The sequence below is a fragment of the Mchenga conophoros genome, linkage group LG20, assembly GCF_057382185.1.
Source record: "Mchenga conophoros isolate Kocher_MC1m ecotype Shallow Benthic linkage group LG20, M_conophoros_male_GT1.1, whole genome shotgun sequence".
NCBI classification, from domain to species: domain Eukaryota; kingdom Metazoa; phylum Chordata; class Actinopteri; order Cichliformes; family Cichlidae; genus Mchenga; species Mchenga conophoros.
The window spans coordinates 15,650,865-15,672,721 of record NC_140545.1 but is presented as its reverse complement, the minus strand read 5'-3'; the positions used below and the strand labels follow the sequence as shown (position 1 = coordinate 15,672,721).

At 38.9% G+C, this 21,857-nt stretch overlaps 2 protein-coding genes across 6 annotated transcripts in view; both read right to left on the bottom strand.

Moving 5' to 3' along the window:
• LOC146550554 (collagen alpha-1(XX) chain-like) overlaps nt 1-9,102 on the bottom strand; it is a 43,855-nt gene extending 34,753 nt beyond the window's left edge. For 4 of the 5 annotated variants that reach the window (XM_085260284.1, XM_085260285.1, XM_085260287.1 and 1 more), the window contains exons 1-3: nt 9,013-9,102; nt 4,361-4,469; nt 1,437-1,541 (exon numbers count right to left, since the gene is read on the bottom strand). In XM_085260284.1, the coding sequence (XP_085116410.1) occupies nt 1,437-1,541; nt 4,361-4,469; nt 9,013-9,072 (274 nt within the window). In that variant the 5' untranslated portion in view covers nt 9,073-9,102. Of the gene's footprint in view, nt 1-1,436; nt 1,542-4,360; nt 4,470-9,012 lie in introns of those variants that run through there. The other variant, XM_085260289.1, reaches the window with a different exon arrangement.
• A 972-nt stretch (nt 9,103-10,074) lies between these two features.
• Nucleotides 10,075-21,172, bottom strand: LOC146550553 (solute carrier family 35 member H1-like). The gene is made up of 9 exons (XM_085260290.1): nt 21,028-21,172; nt 20,686-20,836; nt 20,049-20,112; nt 19,860-19,932; nt 19,061-19,229; nt 18,450-18,533; nt 12,385-12,560; nt 11,748-11,877; nt 10,075-11,378 (listed from the first exon to the last, which is right to left on the bottom strand). Exons 1-9 carry the CDS (start codon nt 21,136-21,138, stop codon nt 11,242-11,244), a joined length of 1,095 nt encoding a protein of 364 aa, XP_085116416.1. The 5' UTR covers nt 21,139-21,172; the 3' UTR covers nt 10,075-11,241.
• Nucleotides 21,173-21,857: the final 685 nt, after the last annotated feature.

The following is a 21,857-nucleotide window of genomic DNA, read 5'->3' as shown; positions in this document are numbered from 1 at the left end:
CTAAAAAATAACTTTTACACACTTTCTACGGTGCATTTTCATCTGATCCTTCAAATTCCAGATACCTGTTGAAAGTCTGGGCACTTCTTTGTAATGACGTTGCCAGAATTGGACAGCCTTACCTCTTTAATCCTTTCAGCACCACCTTTTCATTCTCTTACTGGCATCCTACAACTTTAAACACACTACAAAAGTGCTGCATTAACTTCTTCTTTTAAGTTCATCTCTGTCTCTCTCTTAGACCTGCCTAGACTTAGCTGCGCTGTGTGGAATGGGAGCTAAAATGCCGACAAAGAGAAAACAATGCTTAGGAAAAATCACAGATGTGGAGATAGAGGGGAGGAGAATGGGCTGTATTTTTATCCAAATTATGACCTGCAAAGCAAGAGAGCTGGCAGTCTGGATGGCAAAAGAATACTTTACCAACCCATTTTTAAGCAGTTTCAAACTAGACGGGATGTGTGGTATAATAAAAGCTTATGAATAAACTTCATGATGTTTATTATGTCATTAAAAACGTATAATTATTATACATTTGAGACACTTGGGAGCGAGTGTACTGCTGGAAACCATAGGAAAATGTTACATAGCATTTTCAGGATTGAGTGTGTTCCTGTTGCTTCCCAAACACAACCTTACTTGATGTGCAAAACGGTGTTGGAACATTTATCAGAGAAGCAAAAACTTCACACACCAGATGTGCATCATTATACTAAAATACCTCTGCACAATAATACAGGACAAATCTCTTATTAAATCAATCAAGTGGCAGTGCCTGTTCGTTGACCGTAGAGCCCAACCAACATATCGGCCAATATGATGAATCAGCATTTGCAGTGGCTGATAAATAAAAATCAAAGAAAGGACAGAAGAAACACCATTCAGCCATGTTACGAGTTTTGATGTTGTACCGTTTGTCTACCAGAGGATACTCTGCAACTTCCTGTTGGCAACACGCGTTGCCAACACAACCAAAATGTAAATGAACAGTCCACGAGTTGTAAGAGTAAAAGAACCGTATTTGTAACTGTACTGTTATCTTAGTGAGTACTTACATGAGTTAGGGAAATCTGTTTACGCTTTGTGTGGATGAAAAAAAAAATTCTCATAATATATTGTTAAATCACCAAATATTGGTATTGGTCTTAAAAATGCTATTTTGGTGTTTGTTCTCTTCTTTTAGAAAATCCTATCAAGTGATATTCTTAATCCTCCCAAACCTTGATGACCAGTGGGTACCACCTGTGAACGCTACCAAGGTTGTTGTTTTTCTTATTTTTCCTACTCTGAGGACAACATGTGATTTCAGCCTAAGACCTGATTCATACTTTCAATTTCATTCCAAGGCTTTTAGATAGACTTTGTAGGTATATCAAATTGGAGGAGCTCCTAACTCTGCTGTCAGAGGACTTTCTTCACAGCTGAAGAACTCTCACCTGAAATCGGTCTCACTCTGACCTTGTAACCCTGAACAGGCCCATCAGCCTCCTTCCACTTCATCTGCAGTCTGTCTTCAGACAGGACTGTCAGCTTAAGACGACCTTGACAGAGACAAAAAGAAGAATAAAAAATATCTGGCTTTAAAATGTTTAGCGCATTTTTCTGGTTAAAGACTTGGGTCAAGGGAAAAAGTTGACATGACATTTGCAGACTTTTCAAAGATCAAAGACACAAGCAGTGAAACTTTCTTCATTCTTCCCATTCTCTCACTTCCTTCTCAACACATCAAATTCATCTCTTGTTCTGACTTTATCTACATAATTTCCAGCAGAGTTTTCCCCAACAAGCAGTGTCTTTCATGTTTCCATCATGCATCCATCAAAGCATGCCCTGTCCTCCCATCTAGCATAGAAACAGGAACAGGACGCCAGTTGGAGACTGCAGGTTCAAAGGTCGTGTCAGAGGAACGTCACAAAGTTACACTGTGACAGGGTTTTGTATTTACTATGCAGTGGGGTTATAGATGGAGAGGAAGATGGGGAAGGAGGGGAGGGGATGCAAAACGGAAGTAAAGAAGACATGAACAGCATGAATTACAGAACTTTATAACTTGTGTGAACACATGACCCTCAGCACTCAACAGATCCTTTCCTGACTAGCAAGCATCCATGTAAAGGCCTCTGTCTGCGACTGTGTACTGGGCCCAGGGGCCACTGGGGGGTCTTCATCTACATGTGTGTCTGGCAGGGAATCACATAGGGACTGACGGGACTGACCGTGACCCTGTCTTGTCAGGGTCACGGTCTAACAGATCCACTAAGAACAACAACTTTTCCAGACAGACAGGCAGTTATGCAGCCAAATACAGTATCTGTATTGTGCTCTACGATTTATGGGCTAAGAACAGCTGGATTTGCCTACTATTTCCAGTTCAACATAGGGCTGCTCAATTAATCGAATTTTAATCACGATTACGATCTGGGCTTTCAACGATCATTAAAAATGACTGAGCCGATTATTAGCCCCTCCCTCATTTATCCGCGACACCTTATAAACCGGTCCTGGCGCAAAAAAGGTTGGAGACCGCTGATTAAGAGGACCCGAGGGAAGCTCGGAAAGCTCGGAAAGCTAAGCAGAAGTTATTTGGAGAGGAGAGTGACTGCCGTTGGTTGAAAAGAGAGGTAAAAAAAAAAACTTCAGTGGTGTTGCACACTATTTTATATTATTTTTTAAAGTCATTGTTAACCCTTTAAAGCCGGTCAAAGCAGCACGCTCCGTTTTGTGTAACTATTTTTAAATCCCTGTAGAACCTGAACCATGTAAGCTAGCGCAATAATTTGTTTTGCATATGAAACCGGAGTTGTTGTACTTACATCTTATGCCATCAGCTTGTCCTCGGTCACGGGTTCCTTCCACATATAGCTTTGCAAAAATTGCATAAAAAGCGCTTGCAGGAACAAAACCGTAATATTCCAGAAACACGCTTTGCCGATCTGATCAGCTGTTCGTAACACTTCCCACAGTGAAACAGACGTCAGCGCGAACTATCGCATGTTCGCCATTTCCTGGCCGAAACCGGAAGTGACGTCATTTTCGCGGAAAATGTAGGTTTTTTTTAACTTGTAGGCCTTAAAAGCCTATACTGGTCATGTTTGACTTTTCTGAATAGTTTCTGGGATGCTTAGAACTCAAATTGCACTGCTGGAAATAGTTTATTTTGATGCACCTGCTGTTTTTGCATCATAGGATTGTTTTTTTGGTTTTTCCTGCAGTATATAAAAATTGGTGTATCTCCAAAAGAAAACTATGAAGACACTCAAACTAAATTTCCTGTTGTTGTAAACTATTTTTTGCAACTTTTTTGTATTTAAAGTTTTGAGGGATAAACCTCTTAAATTTCTCCAAGTAGAAATATATGTAAAAAAACCAAAAACGATTTTCAATTTTTTTGTAGTTTATTGCACTTTTTTTGCAATTAATGTAGTTACTATGGACTTAATGCATACATATTATTAAAATATGGGCTATAACAGTTGTATAGCAACTTGAAATGCTCCCACAAATGGCACTACAACATGTAAAAAAATAATATAAGCTCTGGCGGACTTGGTTCTATAGTAGGTCTTAAAGGGTTAAATAAATATCGTCAAATAATCGAGATCTCAATTTCAGTGAAAATAATCGTGATTATCATTTTTGCCATAATCGAGCAGCCCTAGTTCAACACTCAAAATATAATAAGTTCCTTGAGACTTGCAGATTGTTTCTTTTATGGGATGTAGTATTAAGTAACGATGAAGTAAATATGGAAACTAGCAAAGTCTCAAAAATACCTCAAAGTAATTGGTTTGTCCTTATATGTTCATTGTGACATGGTGAGTTGTTCATTATCAAACTAAATACATACATTCAGCATAATAAAAACTGTGCTATAGAGAAACACAGTCTTTGGATGATTATGACTAATATGGTTACATTAGTTCAGTTCATTTGGTTTTGGGAGTGACTGCTTTTCCAGAGAAAAAGACCTCGCTATCATTCTCTTCATAGCAAATATGTTTTGATGCTTGAATTCAAATAAAATCATTGACCCGATAACTTGTATGCTGACAGTACCAATTAAAAAAGGTTCTGCCATCCGTGCCAACCTGATTTTTCTTGTCACTGTGTGGATACACAATGACAGTGACACACAGAAAGCCTCAAAAGCACAGACATCAAATGCATAGAACGTCGGAATAACTGTTTGTATAAATGTGGGTAAATGCTACAGAACACAAAGTAGATACATTATGCCAAAGTTTGTGGGTACAAGACATTTATGTGCAAAAGCTACACAGCAGACCATCAAGACATCAATGCGACTTCACTATTAGCTTGTTTGGTAAGAGTCAAATGATTATTAGATATATGTGTATACCTTGGCCATGGACAGCAGCAGACAGCAGCAGGACACTGAGCAGGAAAAATGGCATTAGCCAGGAAGATGACAATGATGTAGCAAGGAGGTGAGGAGACATGAGTGGAGTCTAGAAATATAAAAAATAACGCTGTCAGTATTATTTCATTTATGTATGCTCTTATTTTTACATACACACACACACACAAACACACACAAACACACACACGTCATTAGGTACACATGTTCGACTGACTTTTGACGGAAATATCTAACCTGCCCAATAAGCTGGCAGTAAACCAGGCATCAGAATGATAAAGAAAGGTGATTTAAGTGACTTTAACCATGGCACAGTTGTTGGGTTTACAGAGAATGGTTTGAAAAGAGAAAATAACCAGTGAGCAGCAGTTCTTTGGGTAAAAAAGGCAACAGTAACTCATAAAGTCGATTTTTACAACCAGGGCATGCAGAAGAGCATCCCTAAATGTACATATCGAACCTTGAAGCAGATGTTCTACAGCAGCAGAAGACCACACACAGTTTCTGCTTCAGCTAAGAACAGGTAAGAGGAATTCACACAGCACTAGATAATCTATGATAAATGGACTGTTCTTATATAGAGCTCTTCTATGCTCTTTGAGCACTCAAAGCACTTTATGCAACTTCCTTCATTCCCACAGTCACACACATTCATACACCGATAAACACATCAGACAGCAGCTTGCTCAGTATCTTGCCCAAGGGACAGTCTGTATGCAGTCTGGAACAGCCAGGGACCAAACCACCAAACTCCTGATTATTAGATGACCTGCTCGACCTTCTGAACATGTAAAAAAACAAACAAACAAACAATGAATTTTTCATGATGGTGTGTTTTTGAGTTCAATTATTTCAGCTTTTCAGATTTTGTTTTTTAATTTTCTATTTCACAATATAAGATTTGTGGATCAGATTAGAATTTATAAATCAAACAAATGAACCAGTCATAAATCGTATTCTACATTTGTATAGCTCATTTGAAATATATATTTCTACTTTGGAATACCTTTCATATCAACATAATGGGGGAAAAAAGCTATTAAAAAACAGGTAGTTTTCCCATGGAAATTTTTATGTCTGACTCAGACTACAGATGTGCCTGATTTTGTCCAATTACAGACCTCAACACAGCTAATGATACACCAGGCTATAATATTAACAAATGTACAGCCCTTGAAGAGGCCGTAAACCTACAATGCTTTTGTCTGAGACCCATTAACACTTTACACAACATCCATTAAACACCTTCAACTAATTCTAGATCCCAGGACTGAACTTATTTTATATATATCAAATGTTGTGTTTTTTACACTCCAAAGAAGGAACATTATTTGGAGTCTTGGAATCTTCTAAGAACAATAATTTATTGCTCAAAGCTAAAAGACCAAACTAATTTTTTAAAATCCCACTTCCATAAAAAAAAAGAAAAGTTCAGACACCATGTAAATCACAAAGAATTTAAAAAATTTAAAGCCTTTAATCAAAAATAGCCAAATTAGTTTTGATTAAAAATTTTAAATTGGTACTTTTCAGTTTTTTTGATTTTTAAGAAATCTGTCCTCATTTCAATTTGGTGCCAGCAGCACATTTAAAAAATGTGGTGGGGTGGCAACAGAAAACAAAACAACTAAACTAAAACTGAGAGAACATTTACAACCAGCTAGGCAACCAGCAGCATGTCACATGCATGATTTGCTCTAAAAAGCCCTCTCAAGGAGTCTTTTATATGTAAAGGGAAGGTTTAAGAATATTGCTCAGGATCAAACTGCAAAGAGTTTAGGAATTTCAGCGTCTGCTTTTTTTGTTCCCCAAAAATCTTACTAGAATTTGTAATTTTGAAAAACCCTGTAAAACTGTAGGAAGATGATCTTTAGAAAACAAGGACGAAAGGAATGTCATTTGTTCTTTGTGAATAAGAACACTGTTCAACAAACACAGGCTGAACAAAGACACAGTTAACACAGCTGGAGTTCACAGACCAGCTCGGCTTATCCACAGCTAACTGGTGAAGTGTGACATGGAAACACAAGTAGAGATAAGGAGAAATATCAACACACATACAGAGACCCAAAGATACTGATTTCACTGTAATAATTTATATTAACAATAATATGACATACAGTACTGTGAAAAAGTATTTGCCCACCCCCTGATTCCTTTTTGTTGTTGTTGCATTTTTCATACTTTAAACCCCAGATCATCAAACTACCACCACCATGTTTGACTGCTGGTGTGATGTACCTTTTATGAAATGTTATGTTAGTTTTACATCTGATGTATGGGATGGAAAGCTGGTGGCAAATACTTCTTCACAGCGCTGAACACTCATTGTTAGCATTTTGGACTTATTTTAATGGATTCCTGCCTGAACTTTCTTGCTTGTCTCAAGCACAACAGGCAACCATTAGAAGAGAGTTTAACCCTCATCCTACCGACATATTTAATATGCATGGATTAGTTATATAGTTATTGTCATCTAAAAGAATTATTAATTCAAATTAATTAAAAATGAATATGCATATTTTATATAAAACAAGAATCTGTACTTTTCTTTAAAACAACTTGCATCTTTTATCCAAAATGTAATTCATGTTACTTAAAAGCTTATTTATGATCTTTTGAGTGTGGAATCACTTAGTTTTCAATCATTTTAAATAAACATTATTTCTGTTGTATTTATATGATGAAACCAATCAGGCTTCAGATAAACACACAACCAGCCAACCCAGAGAAACAATCTCTACCATGTCCTGGGTCTGCCTTCTAGAAAAGTCCGAGGTGGTGAGGATCCCTGAACTCACGTCAACGGCCTTCTTTGGATGTGGAGGCATGGCGGCTGCACTCTAAGTGCCTCCCTAATGACTCAGCTCCCATCCTGCCTCTGAGGGAGAGCATGGACATGATTCAGAGGGAACCCATTTCTGCTTTTATTTCATTTTTCCGTCACTATCCAGAGCTCGCAACCACAGGTGATGGTTGGGACATAGATTGAACTATAAAGACCAGTGTACCAGTAGCAGTGCACCAAGCCGTAGAAAACCGAGATGATATCCTGAGACCACTGAACCCTCACGCCCCCCCTTACCTTGGCTGTGCCTAGAAAATCTGTGCATAAATATTATGAAATGAATCAGTGATAAAGGGCAGTCCTGTCTGCGCGGCCTGACTTTCTGCAGGCAGTGCAAAGAACCAAATTACTATGATTGTGCAGGAAGCAGAAATGACTAGAGATAACTAAAGTTAATTTAGTTGCCACTCAGATTGGGGATTGTCATGCAGCGGTATGAGCTCTGCTTTTAATGTGTGGCATGACTATGTCCATGCCACTTTACTAAGAACTAATTGACTGACAAAGAAAGAAAATACATTTGATATATGACAAAAAAATTACCTCCGGGGTCTGCACGGGCCCCTGACAGTACGATGAGGGTTAAAAGACATTTCCAACATGCCTATCCGATGTCATCGTGTGAAGTATGTGATGGAACTACATTGGGGGTTTTTGTATAGTTTTCTCATGTTTCACATGTGCCTGCTTGCCTGAATGTTGCAAAGTCAGTGCTTGAGTGGCACATTGTGCACTTATTGATGTGCCTGTCAGACAGAGAGCAAAGGAGTAGTAATGTTATGCAGTTCCTGTGGAAGTCCTTTAGTTTTGCTTTGAACTCATTTTTCTTGAATGAATCCAAAGCCACAGGCTTATTCTACAAATTATTTTTACTTAATAATAAGACAAGAAATCATTGCACTGGTGTTAAAGACATAAAAGGAAATATTCAATCTAAAAGACTGGATTTATACAGGGTATACAGTCACTCATTTCTGGATGCCTTTATTGCCCTTGGAGTGACCTCACCAGGAAAAAAATGACACCATCACGAAATAGCTTGAACTCCGGCTAACTGTTAGGTACCCAGGTGGCAACACTTGACCCTGGATATCAAATTTCAGTGTCATGGTTCACCTTAGGTAGAAGGTTTTAAGACAGCTGGTAAGAGCTATGAGGTAAATACACCTGGAAACAACAAGTCAGCAATTTAAATGATGAAACATGCTTTTGACGCACTTAGTAGAACACGCTAATAACCACCGGATATAAAACTGTAGCTTGTTGAATATAATTAAAATAAACGCTTAATATATATTTAATTTACGTCGAATTAAATACTGACAACTATTTTAATGTACACACGTTTTACAATAATGTTAAATAAGTGAATTCTTTAAAGTTGTTAAGAAATTAGCTGCTGGAGGAAGCTGTTTTGACGCAATATAGCACGCCAATAACTGCGTAGATATATCTAAAATAAAGGTAATTCATGTTTAAATGACTGATAATTAAATACCGATACTTGTTTTTAAAGTACACATAACTCGCACAGTGCAACACGTTAACTGGTGTCAAGCACCACAAAAGTAGCACAAGTTTGCTTTTTGTGTGGTAGGTGTCTCGCAGGTCAAGGTGTTTGGGATTTTTTTTTCTCAGCAGCTTGAAACAATGCACTGCATCGTAGGTACAGGCTACAGTAGGTCATTTATCTAACACCTCGGAATGAATAAAAAGAACACCGTCACAAACGCACTTGGCCGTTTTCTAACACGGTCGCTCTCAGAGCGGCCAGGTGAGCTCTTACCTGGCGGTTCGGTGAGTCCAGTTTATTCCGCACTGCATTCCAGAGGCGGGATGTCAACATGCGCAGGTTTCTGCTCCACTTTGAAGCCTGCTTCCTCTCAACAGGTCGTATCTGAACGTTTCAGGGTGAAATCTGAGAAGCAAGGCCCTCCTGCTGCTCCGGCATGGGCGTGGCACTCAGAAGAATGCTATAAAATCCTCCACACAGTGGGAGACACTTCTACAACCATAGGTTTGAGCTATCCTATGTAACGTACAGTGAAATATTACCCCGCTTGAGCCGCATACAGTTCTGCTATATAATACCATGTGCTCTACTTTGACTGCCATATTGCAAAGTTAAACACACAGTGTGCTTAATCAACGGCGAGTACACTTTATATTCCCATCCCTTAGTGCATGAATAATTAGTGCATTAATAATTTCCAACAGATGTGTTGGAACACGACTTTATTCTTGAGTCTAGTCCGGTATCCAGCTCCCAGGTTGGAAGTCAAAGAGTTTACTTGTGTCGTTTCAGTACAGCGCAGTGCAACACACACACACACACACACACACACACACACACACACACACACACACACACACACACACACACACAGTACAGAGGAAAAAATATTAGATTTTAGTGTTTTTTTTTAACTTTTAGATTCGACCAACACTCCAGAACCAGTGAAGTGTAGATTCAGATGCACTGCAATGAGCATGGACTCGTAACTTGTGAGTGTACAATTAGGTCCATAGTAAGTACTGACATAGAGTTTGTGATTGTGCACTAACTGCCTCTGAAATAGCACCAATTCACTAATTTTGTCCCATCTCCTTGGATTTAGGGTATTTCCATGTCTCGCCTCTGTAACCTTGCATAGTCTGGGGTCAGGCTCCATGAAGTTGAGATTAAGGTGGTGCACAGGTCACATCATCTAATGAATGACTCAGTTTTTCTGTGACCACACACAGCACGCCTTTATGCCTCTGGTTTGGATTAATCCTACAACAACGTAAATCTGGGATGAGCAAACAGCTCCATGATCGTTAACAGAAACCTCTGGAATATCAAAAGTAACGAAAACAAATTTTTTGTTTATTTTCTGAAATAACACTCAAACAACACTGCATTTAAAGAAAATCATGACAAAAAAAACAAACATTTAGAAATGGCTTTAAACTCTAACAAAGTCATCATCAGTTATTAAAATTGTTCCTTCCATCTGCTTATAAGGCACATTAAAGATCAGTTTCACTATTCATGACATCTCAAATTATGACTCAAAAAGGCTGTAGACAATTATTGTCCAATTCAATAAACACTCGTCAACTCTACAAATTAAATATGCAATCAATGAATATTTTAACTTCATTAGCAAAGTTAGAATTTTAGGCAAAAGTCCTGACATCAATCTGAGCTCTGTAAAAGCTGACTTGTGTCTTTGTAATGTTTAGTACTTTATGATTATTGAAATTTCTGACATACAGAGGCCGTCATCCATTAAACAGCTGATTCAGTCAATGCAAAATGAATCTGATTATCTCTGAGTTTGGGATTGGGGGAAAAAAATCCCAAGCCCCAAAAACCACAAAACAAAAAATTTTAAAAATGAAATTTTGATGGCAGTTAACTGACTAAACTAAAAAGTAACCTCAGGATTTAATTCACTGAAGCTCTGCAGTCTTTCATGATCCATCTGTCATCTATTATATTATCTAAATCTAATTACAAAGCCAACCAAAGAAATAGGGATCAAAGGAAGCGCAGTAATCCATTTTTACCATCACTAACTTATAATATTAAAGTTTGCACTCTGCCTCGTCAGCATTTGTCCATGAAATAAGTTATCCATAATAATTTGTCAAATATATGAAACGATATGTTAATACTGCAGAGCTGACAGAACTGATCCACCAGAGTCGAGGTGCCAAAGTATCCTGTTAAAGCTGGAGTTTACTCCTTTGCTCTCCACATATTCTTTGTTAATGCATGCATGCATCTGCTACATTTTGAAGGTAAAATGTTATCAGCTGTGCCACGTTTAAAGTACTATGTAAATATAGAGTCCATAAGGAGGCCCTGAGCCAGACTGTGACTCGTGGTGGGGACAAAAAAAACCAAAAAAAAAAAAAAAAAACAAGAGTCCCACACCTGGAAACACTTCTCTGACATCACTGTTCAAACCATCTAACAAAAGAGTAGGGAAGGAATGTGCAGCATGGAGACCGTGTCCAAGTCCTGTCAGTGTAGAGTGATCTCTTCTTCATCATCACATTCATCAGTAGCCGAGTCCTTACTTTCATTCCCATTTCGCTGCAGTAACGGCAGCTCAAGTTCTGGGCTCTTACTCTTGAGCTGCCTTAAAGAAGGACCCTTATCTGATGGAAGATAGAAAATTTACACCATCAGCATGGTCACCACCCTGCAAAGTCTCCTTCCTCCTTTCCTTTCTTTCCTTTTTAAAGATTCTGAAGAAAACTGTGACATTACATGTAGAAAATGTGATATGTAAACTAGAAATCGGAGAACAGACTGTTCGGTGAACAAGGGCACATTCTCAAACGTAACTTAAAACAAAAAAATTTACATATTCAAAATTCCTGGATTTTACTAAAAGGGAGCTTACCAATGGTTTTTGTGTAGAAAATAAAAATATATTATATGCCATTAAAAAAAAATGCTTTGAGTATTTTTATGTTTTTAGGATGTAGAGCAGTAAATATGGTGAAAACATAAATAAAACTTACTTTTAGAATAATATGTCTTGAGTCCCACGTGTAATGAAATACCACACAGACACACAGCGAATCCCAGCCAGTTGAGCATACTCATTTTGTCTCCCATCAGAAAAGCGGCTAAAAGCAGAGTGCATACTTCCTGCAGGAAATCAACACAAGGAACAGAGAAGACTTCATTAGACAGCTCTGAAAAAACCCAAGTCCACATGTAACACAGTAACAATCCCTTATTTATTACATAACATTTTTAGAACATATTTACATGTAAGTACACTGAGATCAAAAAACAAAACAATGTATGTGTAGACATACTTAGTCAATAAAGTTGATTTTCATAATAAAGATGTTATATGCTTACATCCAAAGCCCTAGTGAACCCTCTGATCTGTCAGAACATCCACAAAGATTACACATAACTGCTTTAGTAGCTCAGAGTAAGCACCAAAAGAACCGCAACCTCCCATATTAAACTCAGCTATGGCTCTGGTATTGCGGACAGATTTCTTTGGCTTCACCAATCTAATTCAATTCTATTGATATAGCACCAATTCACAACAGCAGTCACCTCAAGGCACTTCTAGTGGCAGCCATCCACCAGCTGGAGGTGAAAAAAAAGATGTTGACAACACAGAAAGTAAGTAATTACCTTAAAGATCCCTGATATGGATAAGGTGAGGCTGGAGGTTCGGGAGACCAGCAGGAACTCAGAGAAGCCCAAACCAAAGGCCAGCAAGCCGCCAATGCTTAATGTGAAGAGGGAATACAGGAGAGGCGAGAGCTCCGTCACCCGGAATAACTTCTCTGAGGTGCTGAGGCTCAGCCCTGCAGGCACAGAGGAAAGAATCAGGACAGATTTTTTAGGAGTGGCAGCACTCCAGGTAGATCGGCAATTACGCAGTTACAATAGTTTTCCACGGACTGCTTATAGGGCTTGCCCACTCATGTCTTTTGAAAGTCCAATATCTTGTAGAAATTTTATAAAGGAGTTCCTTTTTGTTCTTCTAATGAGAGGCGTGTGGTGAACCACACTGCCACTTCTGCTTGAATCAGCAGTGTTTTATTTGTAGATTACAGCTCTGGTGTGCAATGTGTTGGGATTCAGAGATTCTTTTATTGCTACCATATAATTTGCCTTATGAAGAATGTATTAATAACATGTTTCACAGTATCATGTATCAGTAATATTTCCTACAGGGTTTATATTGCATTGAATATGTCTGTCATCACATTGACCTTTCTATTTTTATAGGTTGAGTTCATTTTATACACAATGCATAAATGTGCTTGGTTAGAGTTGATGTTCCATTCTAGAAGGTTTTAAGCTTCACTGGTGAGAGTGTCCAGATGATACATGCTGAGGGGAGATGAGAACATAGCAGGTTAATTGCATGCATGCTTACAATACACATATTAATCTAGTAGCAGGTTTGAGCAAAGGCCTAAGCGTCTTCTGCTTCAGTTTGAGACTGGCTGCAAAGTACTCTACTTAGTGATTAATGATGAGGGTCCATTATTAGCTCTCAGAGATGCTAAGACCTGAAGTTATTACCCTAAAAGGCAAGTAATGTAGAAAAGAGAAGTGATATGTCGGTGTATGGTTATTAGAAGTGTACGTGATGTACCCTTGTCTGCACGGGTTGAACTTTTGCCCGTCTGTCACCATGTATTTTTGAACTGTATTGACGTAGATGTGATATTTTATCCTATAAAACCAGAACCCAATGTATTCTTGTCAGAGCAAAACAATCCGTATGCTGACGGTTGGTTGTTCTCCTGTGATAATAAAACTCATCGTTTGATTGCACTTTTCCGGAGCCTCCGTCGTTTTTGTTGTCTGGTCTAAAGTTGATCGATCTCGCAACAAATGTTACGTGCTTGACTGTGGCACAAAAGCAGAGGCCCTCTGTCACTGAGCTACATCTGGACTGATGTGCTCATGTGAGTCCCCTCAGTAAGGCTGCCCTTAAGAACAGTGAGACCACTTCTCGTAAATTCCATTTCATAAATTATAAAGAATTTGGGATATCATTTATCTGAAGTGAAGGCAGCTGGACCACACCTCAAACAATCCCCTTCCACTCCAACGTCGACAAATGCATACTTGTCCCACACACTTGTTTGTTCTTGTTCCTGTGCCCCATCGTCTCACTCCCATGTCATCTCTGATCTGCCAGGCCAGGATGAACCGCGAGGAGAGAGAAGACGAGGCAACAGGAGTTTAACAAAATGCGAGATTCTTGCAGCCTTTAAAGCAGTGTCGGTGAAAAGAACTGTGGCTACATTACTGGACCAGTTTTTTGCTTTTAATTACATTCACGGTGTGGCACAATGTGACGCATGGATCTCTGCCTTTGTTTATTATGTCATACGTTTTAGGAATTGAGACGGACTTCAAGACTCTGCACTGCAACTGATGTACAGGTGGGAGTACAGAGGAGAGACGTTACAAGGGAGCCCAAAGCAGAGAAATGAGAAGAGCTCGTAGGGTGCTAGAGCATATTTGCAATTTCAACACACGGGCCGTTGTATTGTGCTGAAACCAATCAGGGCTGTGTTTTAAATTTCACAACTTTTCACACTTTGGTTCTTGGGCCTGCCACAGAGTCCAGTAGCAGAAGGAAAAGAAACACTGTGGGTGCCCATTAATCAAGCACCTGCTACAGGGCTTTGATAATCCTCCACTTTCTGCAGCTGAGCTGAACCCCTGAGAAACTACTGCTAATCTATTACACATGTGAGCTATTGCCTATTTACATGTAAATGAGGTGTGGGTGTCAGAATAGGCACCGTGTTGACACATAATCAGTTTCTTATGACCATCACGCTGCACAGTGGGGTCTGTAAAGGTTTTCAAAAGACTTGAAATGCCATAATTAGGGGCTACAAAAGCTCACACAATTCAAACTAGAACAACGATTAAGGGATTTAGGAAAACACAGCACACAGATTTGAGTGCCGACTTGGCTGAAAGCATTAAAGATGTAAGAAAACAACTAAGCGATCTGTCTATGGAGGAAATAGAAAAGAAACTGAGATTCACAAAACAAACATTTTATGAATCTGGTTCCAAAGCAACCAAAATACTGGCTAAACGGTTAAAATCAATACAAATAAGTAATGCAGTTAATAAGATTAGAGATCCAAACACCAAGGAACTACTATATGAACCAACACAGATTAAAAAAAAAAAAAAAGCCTTTCAAAAATACTATAAAACATCGTATAATCAACCCGACCAGAAAAACGGACAAGAAATTGAAGAGTACTTGGCTCAGTTAGACCTTCCTTCTATTGGGACAACTCAAAATGAATTTTTAACTAAACCAATCACTAAGGAAGAACTGGATAAGGCAATAAGGAGATTGAAATCTAATAAAAGTCCAGGGAGTGATGGGTATCCCAATGAGTGGTATAAGACTTTTAAAGAGGACTTGGCTCCTATTTTGATAGATTCTTTTAACTGGACATTAAAACACGCTAAAATTCCACCCTCTTGGAAAGAGGCCATTATATCAGTCTTACCAAAAGAAGGTAAAAACAGGAAAAACTGTGACTCTTATCACCCAATCTCTATCTTAAATGTGGATTATAAATTATTTACATCCATAATCACAAGACGCTTAGAGCCGTTTCTCCCAGATCTGGTGGATGAAGACCAGACAGGATTAAGGAGCGACAGACACTAGATAATATACGACGCACTTTGCATATAATTAACGAAGTTAATAAAGAGAAAATTCCAACAGCCTTAGTGAGCTTAGATGCTGAAAAGGCCTTTGATAGAGTCTCTTGGATATTTCTTTTTGCTGTTTTGAAAAGAATGGGCTTTAACAGTATCTTCATCGAGTGTATACAATCCTTGTACCACAGGCCATTGGCTAGAGGGGACCTGACAGACAGTTTTGAGCTCTTCAGAGGAACCAGGCAGGGTTGCTGAATCCAGCCCTTTTTGCTCTGTATATCGAGCCTTTGGCTCTGTGATGGCATGCCACACATGGTAAGCTCCACACCTCACCACTAGTTGATTCACCTTAGTTTAATTTACAGTCGCTACTTTAAAATATTCTACTTATTGTTCAATACTGTTTCTTTATTAAATGTATGTATTTTTCCATCACACCTTCCCATGTTTATATGGCGTGCACACATTAACCTTAAGGTCAAAGTTCTGTTTTATGTTATATTAATACATCTTTCTTTGTTCGAGTTACCTGGGGGTTGGCTTCTCCTCCTGTCTGGCAAAAGGTGTGACAAAGGGCTGGGAGACCTGAAGTACCACTGACAGCCTAATTGGATTGCACCACATGCTTGATTGCCTGGGGGGTGTTTCATGTTTGTTTAATTGTTTTGTATTAGTTGCTTATATGGCAGCCATTTTGTTTTCCCCGTGTGTGTCATTTGGTTTAGCAAAACCAGTATTTAAGTTCCCCCATGTGTCATTTCAGCAGGTCAGTTTATCATATGTTTGTTTGAGGTTTTGGTAATTATTATCTTGAGTTTAGTCTATTGAGTTGACCTCTTTTATTGGTCTGCCTGTTTAAGTTTTGGCTTTGTTAAATATATTTTCATATTTTTGGGTCAATAAAACCCCTTTTTTGAATTAAAACCACCTGTGTCCTTTATGCTTTACTGCTTGGTCCCTGACAGGCTCAGTATATACGGCAAAGTGCAGACTTAAAAAGGGGTTTTAGTTTCTAAAATTGAACAACGAATAGGTCTCTTTGCTGATGATATAATTATATACCTACAGGATCCTGACACGACCTTTCCTCGATTGATTAAAGCATTAAAATATTTTGGCAAAAATTCAGGGTATAAACTAAATATCGTAAATGGCCTGCATTTGTATAGCGCTTTTCTAGTCATTAAGGACCCCAAAGCGCTTTACACTACATTCAGTCATTCACCCATTCACACACTGGCGATAGCAAGCTACATTGTAGCCACAGCTGCCCTGGGGCGCACTGACAGAGGCGAGGCTGCCGGACACAGGGAAAGACTCAAGTACTTTGTCTGAATTATTTCCCCAAAGATTCAATTCAAAACGAATATAAATTAAAATGGGACTCAAATAAGATCAAATATTTAAGTGTCTATCTAACTAGCAAAATAAGTACACTATACGAGGCAAATTATGTAAAGATTAGTAATACAATCCAAAAAGATTTGATTAAATGGGCTCCACTTGTCATGGACCTTAGCTCAAGAATAGAGGTAATAAAAATGAATGAGCTTCCTCGACTACTGTATCTATTCACTTCATTGCCAGTCCATATACCTGATGCACAATTTGGTAGATGGGATAAATTAGTTAGTAGATTTATTTGGAAAGGGACAAAGCCAAGAATAAGATTTAAAATACTCCAATTAAGAAAAGAAAAAGGAGGACTTGCCCTCCCGAATTTCAAGGAATATTGTTTACTGGTGTTCACCGGATTACACCTCAAAATGGAAGCATATGGAGATAAATTATTGCTCATCATGTCATCCACAAGCAAGATTGGGAGGAGAAACTATCCAGTCTACGAACACAAATCTCATTACTGAATTCACTATTAAACTCTGGTGGATTATAGTGAAGAAATATAGAATTATAGAAGACTGTAAATTGCTGATTTGGCCTGCATATTCTCAAAAATTCCAAAGTGGACAATGGGATAGTACATTTTTAAGATGGGTCAATAAAGGAATTACAGCAATGTGCACATTAATAGACGGGAAAACATTAAAATCCTTTGAGAATCTACAGAGACAGTTTGGACTGGATAAATCAGATTTATTTAGGTATTTTCAATGAAGACATTTTTACAAATTAGGAAGAAGCTCTTGAGAGAAAGAAGCCATATAATAGAAATAATAACAGGTGCATATAAAAATCCTCCATCAAGAATTTTATCGAAATTATATAATGGTCTGCAAAATTTGAATAGGAATGAAACATTATATATCAAACAAAAGTAGGAATCTGAATTACATCTTGAGTTGTCAGAGGATGACTGGCGTATGTCTCACACAGCATAATTCCACCAGCTCTAGACGATGGAGAGAATATGGCTGGAAAAATGTGATTAGGTTCTTTATTACTCCTTATTATCAAAAGCAAGCAGCTGAAAACACCCCAACGATGCTGGAGATTATGTGGAGACTGGGACGCCAATCATTCTCATGTGTTTTGAAAGCATTGCAGTAACAATGAAGAAAGTGCTGGGGTATGACGTGCCGTGTAAGGCACGAGTATTTTGGAATATGGGAAAAAATAAGGAGGACCGTTACTTGTTTAAAATTATGTTGTCGTCAAGCAAAAAGGTAATAACAAAAAACTGGCTGAAAAGTGACCCTTTAAAATTGGAAGAATGGACTGATGTAATCGAGGACATATATATAAAATGGAGAAAATGATCTACACCTTGAGAATGAAATATGACAAACACCGAAAACAGTGGACAAAATGGATAGCCTATAAGACTCACTCAGCCCCATAAGGCAGGGACCTCTCCTCCTTGTTTTTGGTTTTTTTTCCCCTCTTCCACAGATTAGGTGTCCTTTATTCCTTTTAGTTTGTTTCTTTTTTCATATTTTTGTTTGCATGTACTATAAATTTGGAAAAAGTACAAAATAAAAAGTTTAAAAAAAAATAAAATTAGGGGATACAGAGCTTAATTTAATGCAGCGACAAAACATGAAAGACAATGAACTTATGTCTATACTCACCTTCATTAAACAGGAAGAGAGGAAAGAGCCCAAGGAACATGAGAGGTTGGAGGTGGTACATGGCATCTATTGGGTTTTGAAGGCCTAAAACAGTGCGACATGAAAAAGATGAAAAATGCAGGGAACTGTGTCCCAGCTGGGAAACCTCAAATCATAGCAGAGTTTTAAATCAGTGCTTTACAAGCCTGGCATATAGTTAAAGTTACTGATGTTGGGCTTCAATGTGTTTACTTTGTAAATACTTATGGATAGATGTTGCTGTATAAACTCAGAAAAAAGACAGTGGGAAGCAACAACCCCACTTCACCTGCTGTTAATGTTGTGTCAAAACCTGCATTAGAGTCATCACTGGTGGATCTTGTTAACTTGTTGTAGACCATTCAAGGATAACGGCTAGGTTGAAACCACATAACAAGATATTTTAGGTCTCTATGATAGTTGTTTTCTTTTTTTTTTTGTATTTCACACCAATCCTCTTTGAAATGGCGTGTGTATCCTGTTTTACTGTATATCTGATGAAAGCCACAGCCCAAAATTAATTGGTGTAGATCCAGGTTATAGGCTTTTTAACCTCTTTGGAAGCTGTCACTCCACAGTGGCTGAACACTTACCCAGCTCTGCTTTCTGCGTGAGGACCTGAGTGAGGGTCCATCGAATCCCCCCTATGAAGGATGCTAGGAGCACCAGAATAAAGCCTTCCAGATTAAACTGGGTCGACTCAAAGGTAAACATAAAGAGACCGCAGGAGATCAACAGGACCACCAGGATCAGAAATGGGTTCTGGATTAAAAGGGAGAAAAGACAACGACACGCAGCAGTTTCAAGTTAAAATTGCACAGGAAACAGAAGAAGAAAGTAGAGGATAACAGGTAAAAGAAGAACAGAACAAAGCACAAGCTAGAGGAGAGAGTAGACGGGAGGTAATGATTGCTCATTACTGCTCATGTGATGAAACCCCCATCAAGCTGCACAAAAACACCACTGTGCTCTGTAACAGGAAGTGATACAATACCACAGTTAGAGCTCAAACGCCTCAAAGCGCTGTGACTGACTGTTGTGATTTGGTGCTAAAGGTGGACAGAATTAAATCTTTAAGCTATGACACCATTAAGAAAAATTGGCAAATTTATAACCGAACCGGTTATAAATTTGTGCAGGTGCAGGACTTTTTTCAGATTAGAAAGTTCTTATGTTCTGCTACAGCCACAGTGCACTTTGTGAACATTGCTGGATGTCTGCTTTGTGCATTGCGCCACAATCGAGGAAACAGACTAAAAGAATTGCCTCTTGCATCATTTTGCCTGTATAAGAAGCATGCTTAATTCTCCAGTTGTGTCTGGGTGACATTAAAGTGAAGACAAAACTGCACTGTTAGCACTGCTGTCAGTGTCATGTGATCGGTACACTCACCGGCTCCTCCAGTTTAAAGACCAGAGAGAAAAACAGGATAAAAAGCACTGCTGAGGACTTGGTCATGGTATACCTTGAATGACACAAAATAAAAGTCGTAGAATATGTAAAGAACAATACAATGACTGGTTAAGATAAAATACTGACACATATGAACTTATAATAAAAACGTCCAAACCACAAACTTACAGGCTAATGGTGATGAAGAGGAAGCTCCAATTGGAAAGTCCAATATCCAGCGCTGTTGCGATGGCTGCAGGTAAGAAGGACAGAACTTAAGAGTACAGGATGACAGGTTCATTTTAAAACCACTCATTTCAGTGCATTTAGAGTGACTAAACGCATTTAGAGCACAAATACTCACTAAAAAAAACAAAACAACAACAACAACAACAACAACAACAACATGTATGTATATAATCAATCCCACTGCCCTTTATTCACATATTAAAATCACCTTGATGTCATTTTAGTGTATACAGTAAAACAGAACAAAATATTAATTACTTTTGATTTAATTTCTCTGGATTTTTGCTTCTCTTAGTCTTTGATTCACTTTTTCCTTCTGACTCTTTTAAACTAATCTTATTACAACTTAAGTTTGTGCAGAATTTTAGTTTAAACGAGGCAAAACTGGTTTGGAACGGTTCATTTAATGCACTTGCTTTTAGATATTTTCATCATTCTCGTCGGGGTTGTCGTATTTATTCTCTCCACGTGGACTTTAGACCAAGCATTCCACAGAGCTTAGTCAATCGGTGAACCCGATAAGAGGCGACTGTCCCCCGTCTAAATCACCAGTCTCCAGACTCAAGATAAAACTCACCCGTGGGTGCTACTTTTCTGAGGTACTCTTTCCACCTGAGAGTAACGCGAGGTTTCCCTGTCCACCACTGCACAGCCTGTCGTGTCAGAGCTGACAGACAGAAGATGATGGTGAGGTGAACTAAAGTCATGAAGAGGGGGTAGTGGAAGCCCTAAGAAAGGGAGAGAAACAGTTGGGGTCATCTAGGATGGACTAGTCAGTGTAAGTCTCTTTCTCAGGATCCAGGAGATCCCCAGACAAGCAAAGCAGAGCGTCCTCAGGTGCTCATTTTCATTAATCACCTTTAACACAACCAAGCATGTTATAAGAAACTGACAAGGCTGTATGAGCTTCTTTACTCACCTTCATTAGCCATTTGTTATAGAATGTGATGCCTATAGAGAAGACATAGTAGAGAAGAACTAATCCAACAGTGCGCAGCCCCCTGCACAGGAACTGGACTGGGCACGCCATACGGGACTGCCAGGACCAGCTGTCCACAACACACAGCTACTGCAGAGGGGCCATCTCCGACCTGAACCCACATCCTCCCCGAACAGCCATACCAGACCTTTTTACAGCAGAAACACCGCAGAGAAGAAAAGCAAGGTAAGAGCAGGGCTGCGTTTGTGCATATTAATGCTAGTTAGTGGAACAGGCGCTCAGACAGAATTTAAGCGAAACCTATTTGATACAATGTTAGCATAACGGCAACATTCATTTTAGCTCAAATTAAACGTTATCAGCTACTAGCATTCTCTTAACTGGTTGTGCTAGCGGATAAGCAGCTGGTAACAATGTTATGCGAATATTTAAAACTGTCCGTTAACCAACAGGAACATCAGACAACCCCAGCAAACGAACTCACCAGCAACAGTGCTCCAACAGTGACTGAGAGAGGAAGGCTCACTGGATAGCTGCTACGTTTTATAAGTCAAACTGGCTTCTTCGTTAACTTGCCTTATAGTTCATTAGCTAACATTAGCCTGTCATTTAGCATCTATATTGACTTGTTAACATTATCACTGAGATAAGCTTTGAACATCACTTGGCAGGGCAGGAGTCCACAGCAAGATCCACGGGGACGTGTCACTTACTCACGGCAATGAGCACGTGCTGAGCCCCCGCGGTCAGGCTCTCAGTGTTTACTTAGAATCTGAGCCCTCTGTTCAAGCACCGAGATCCATTTCTTT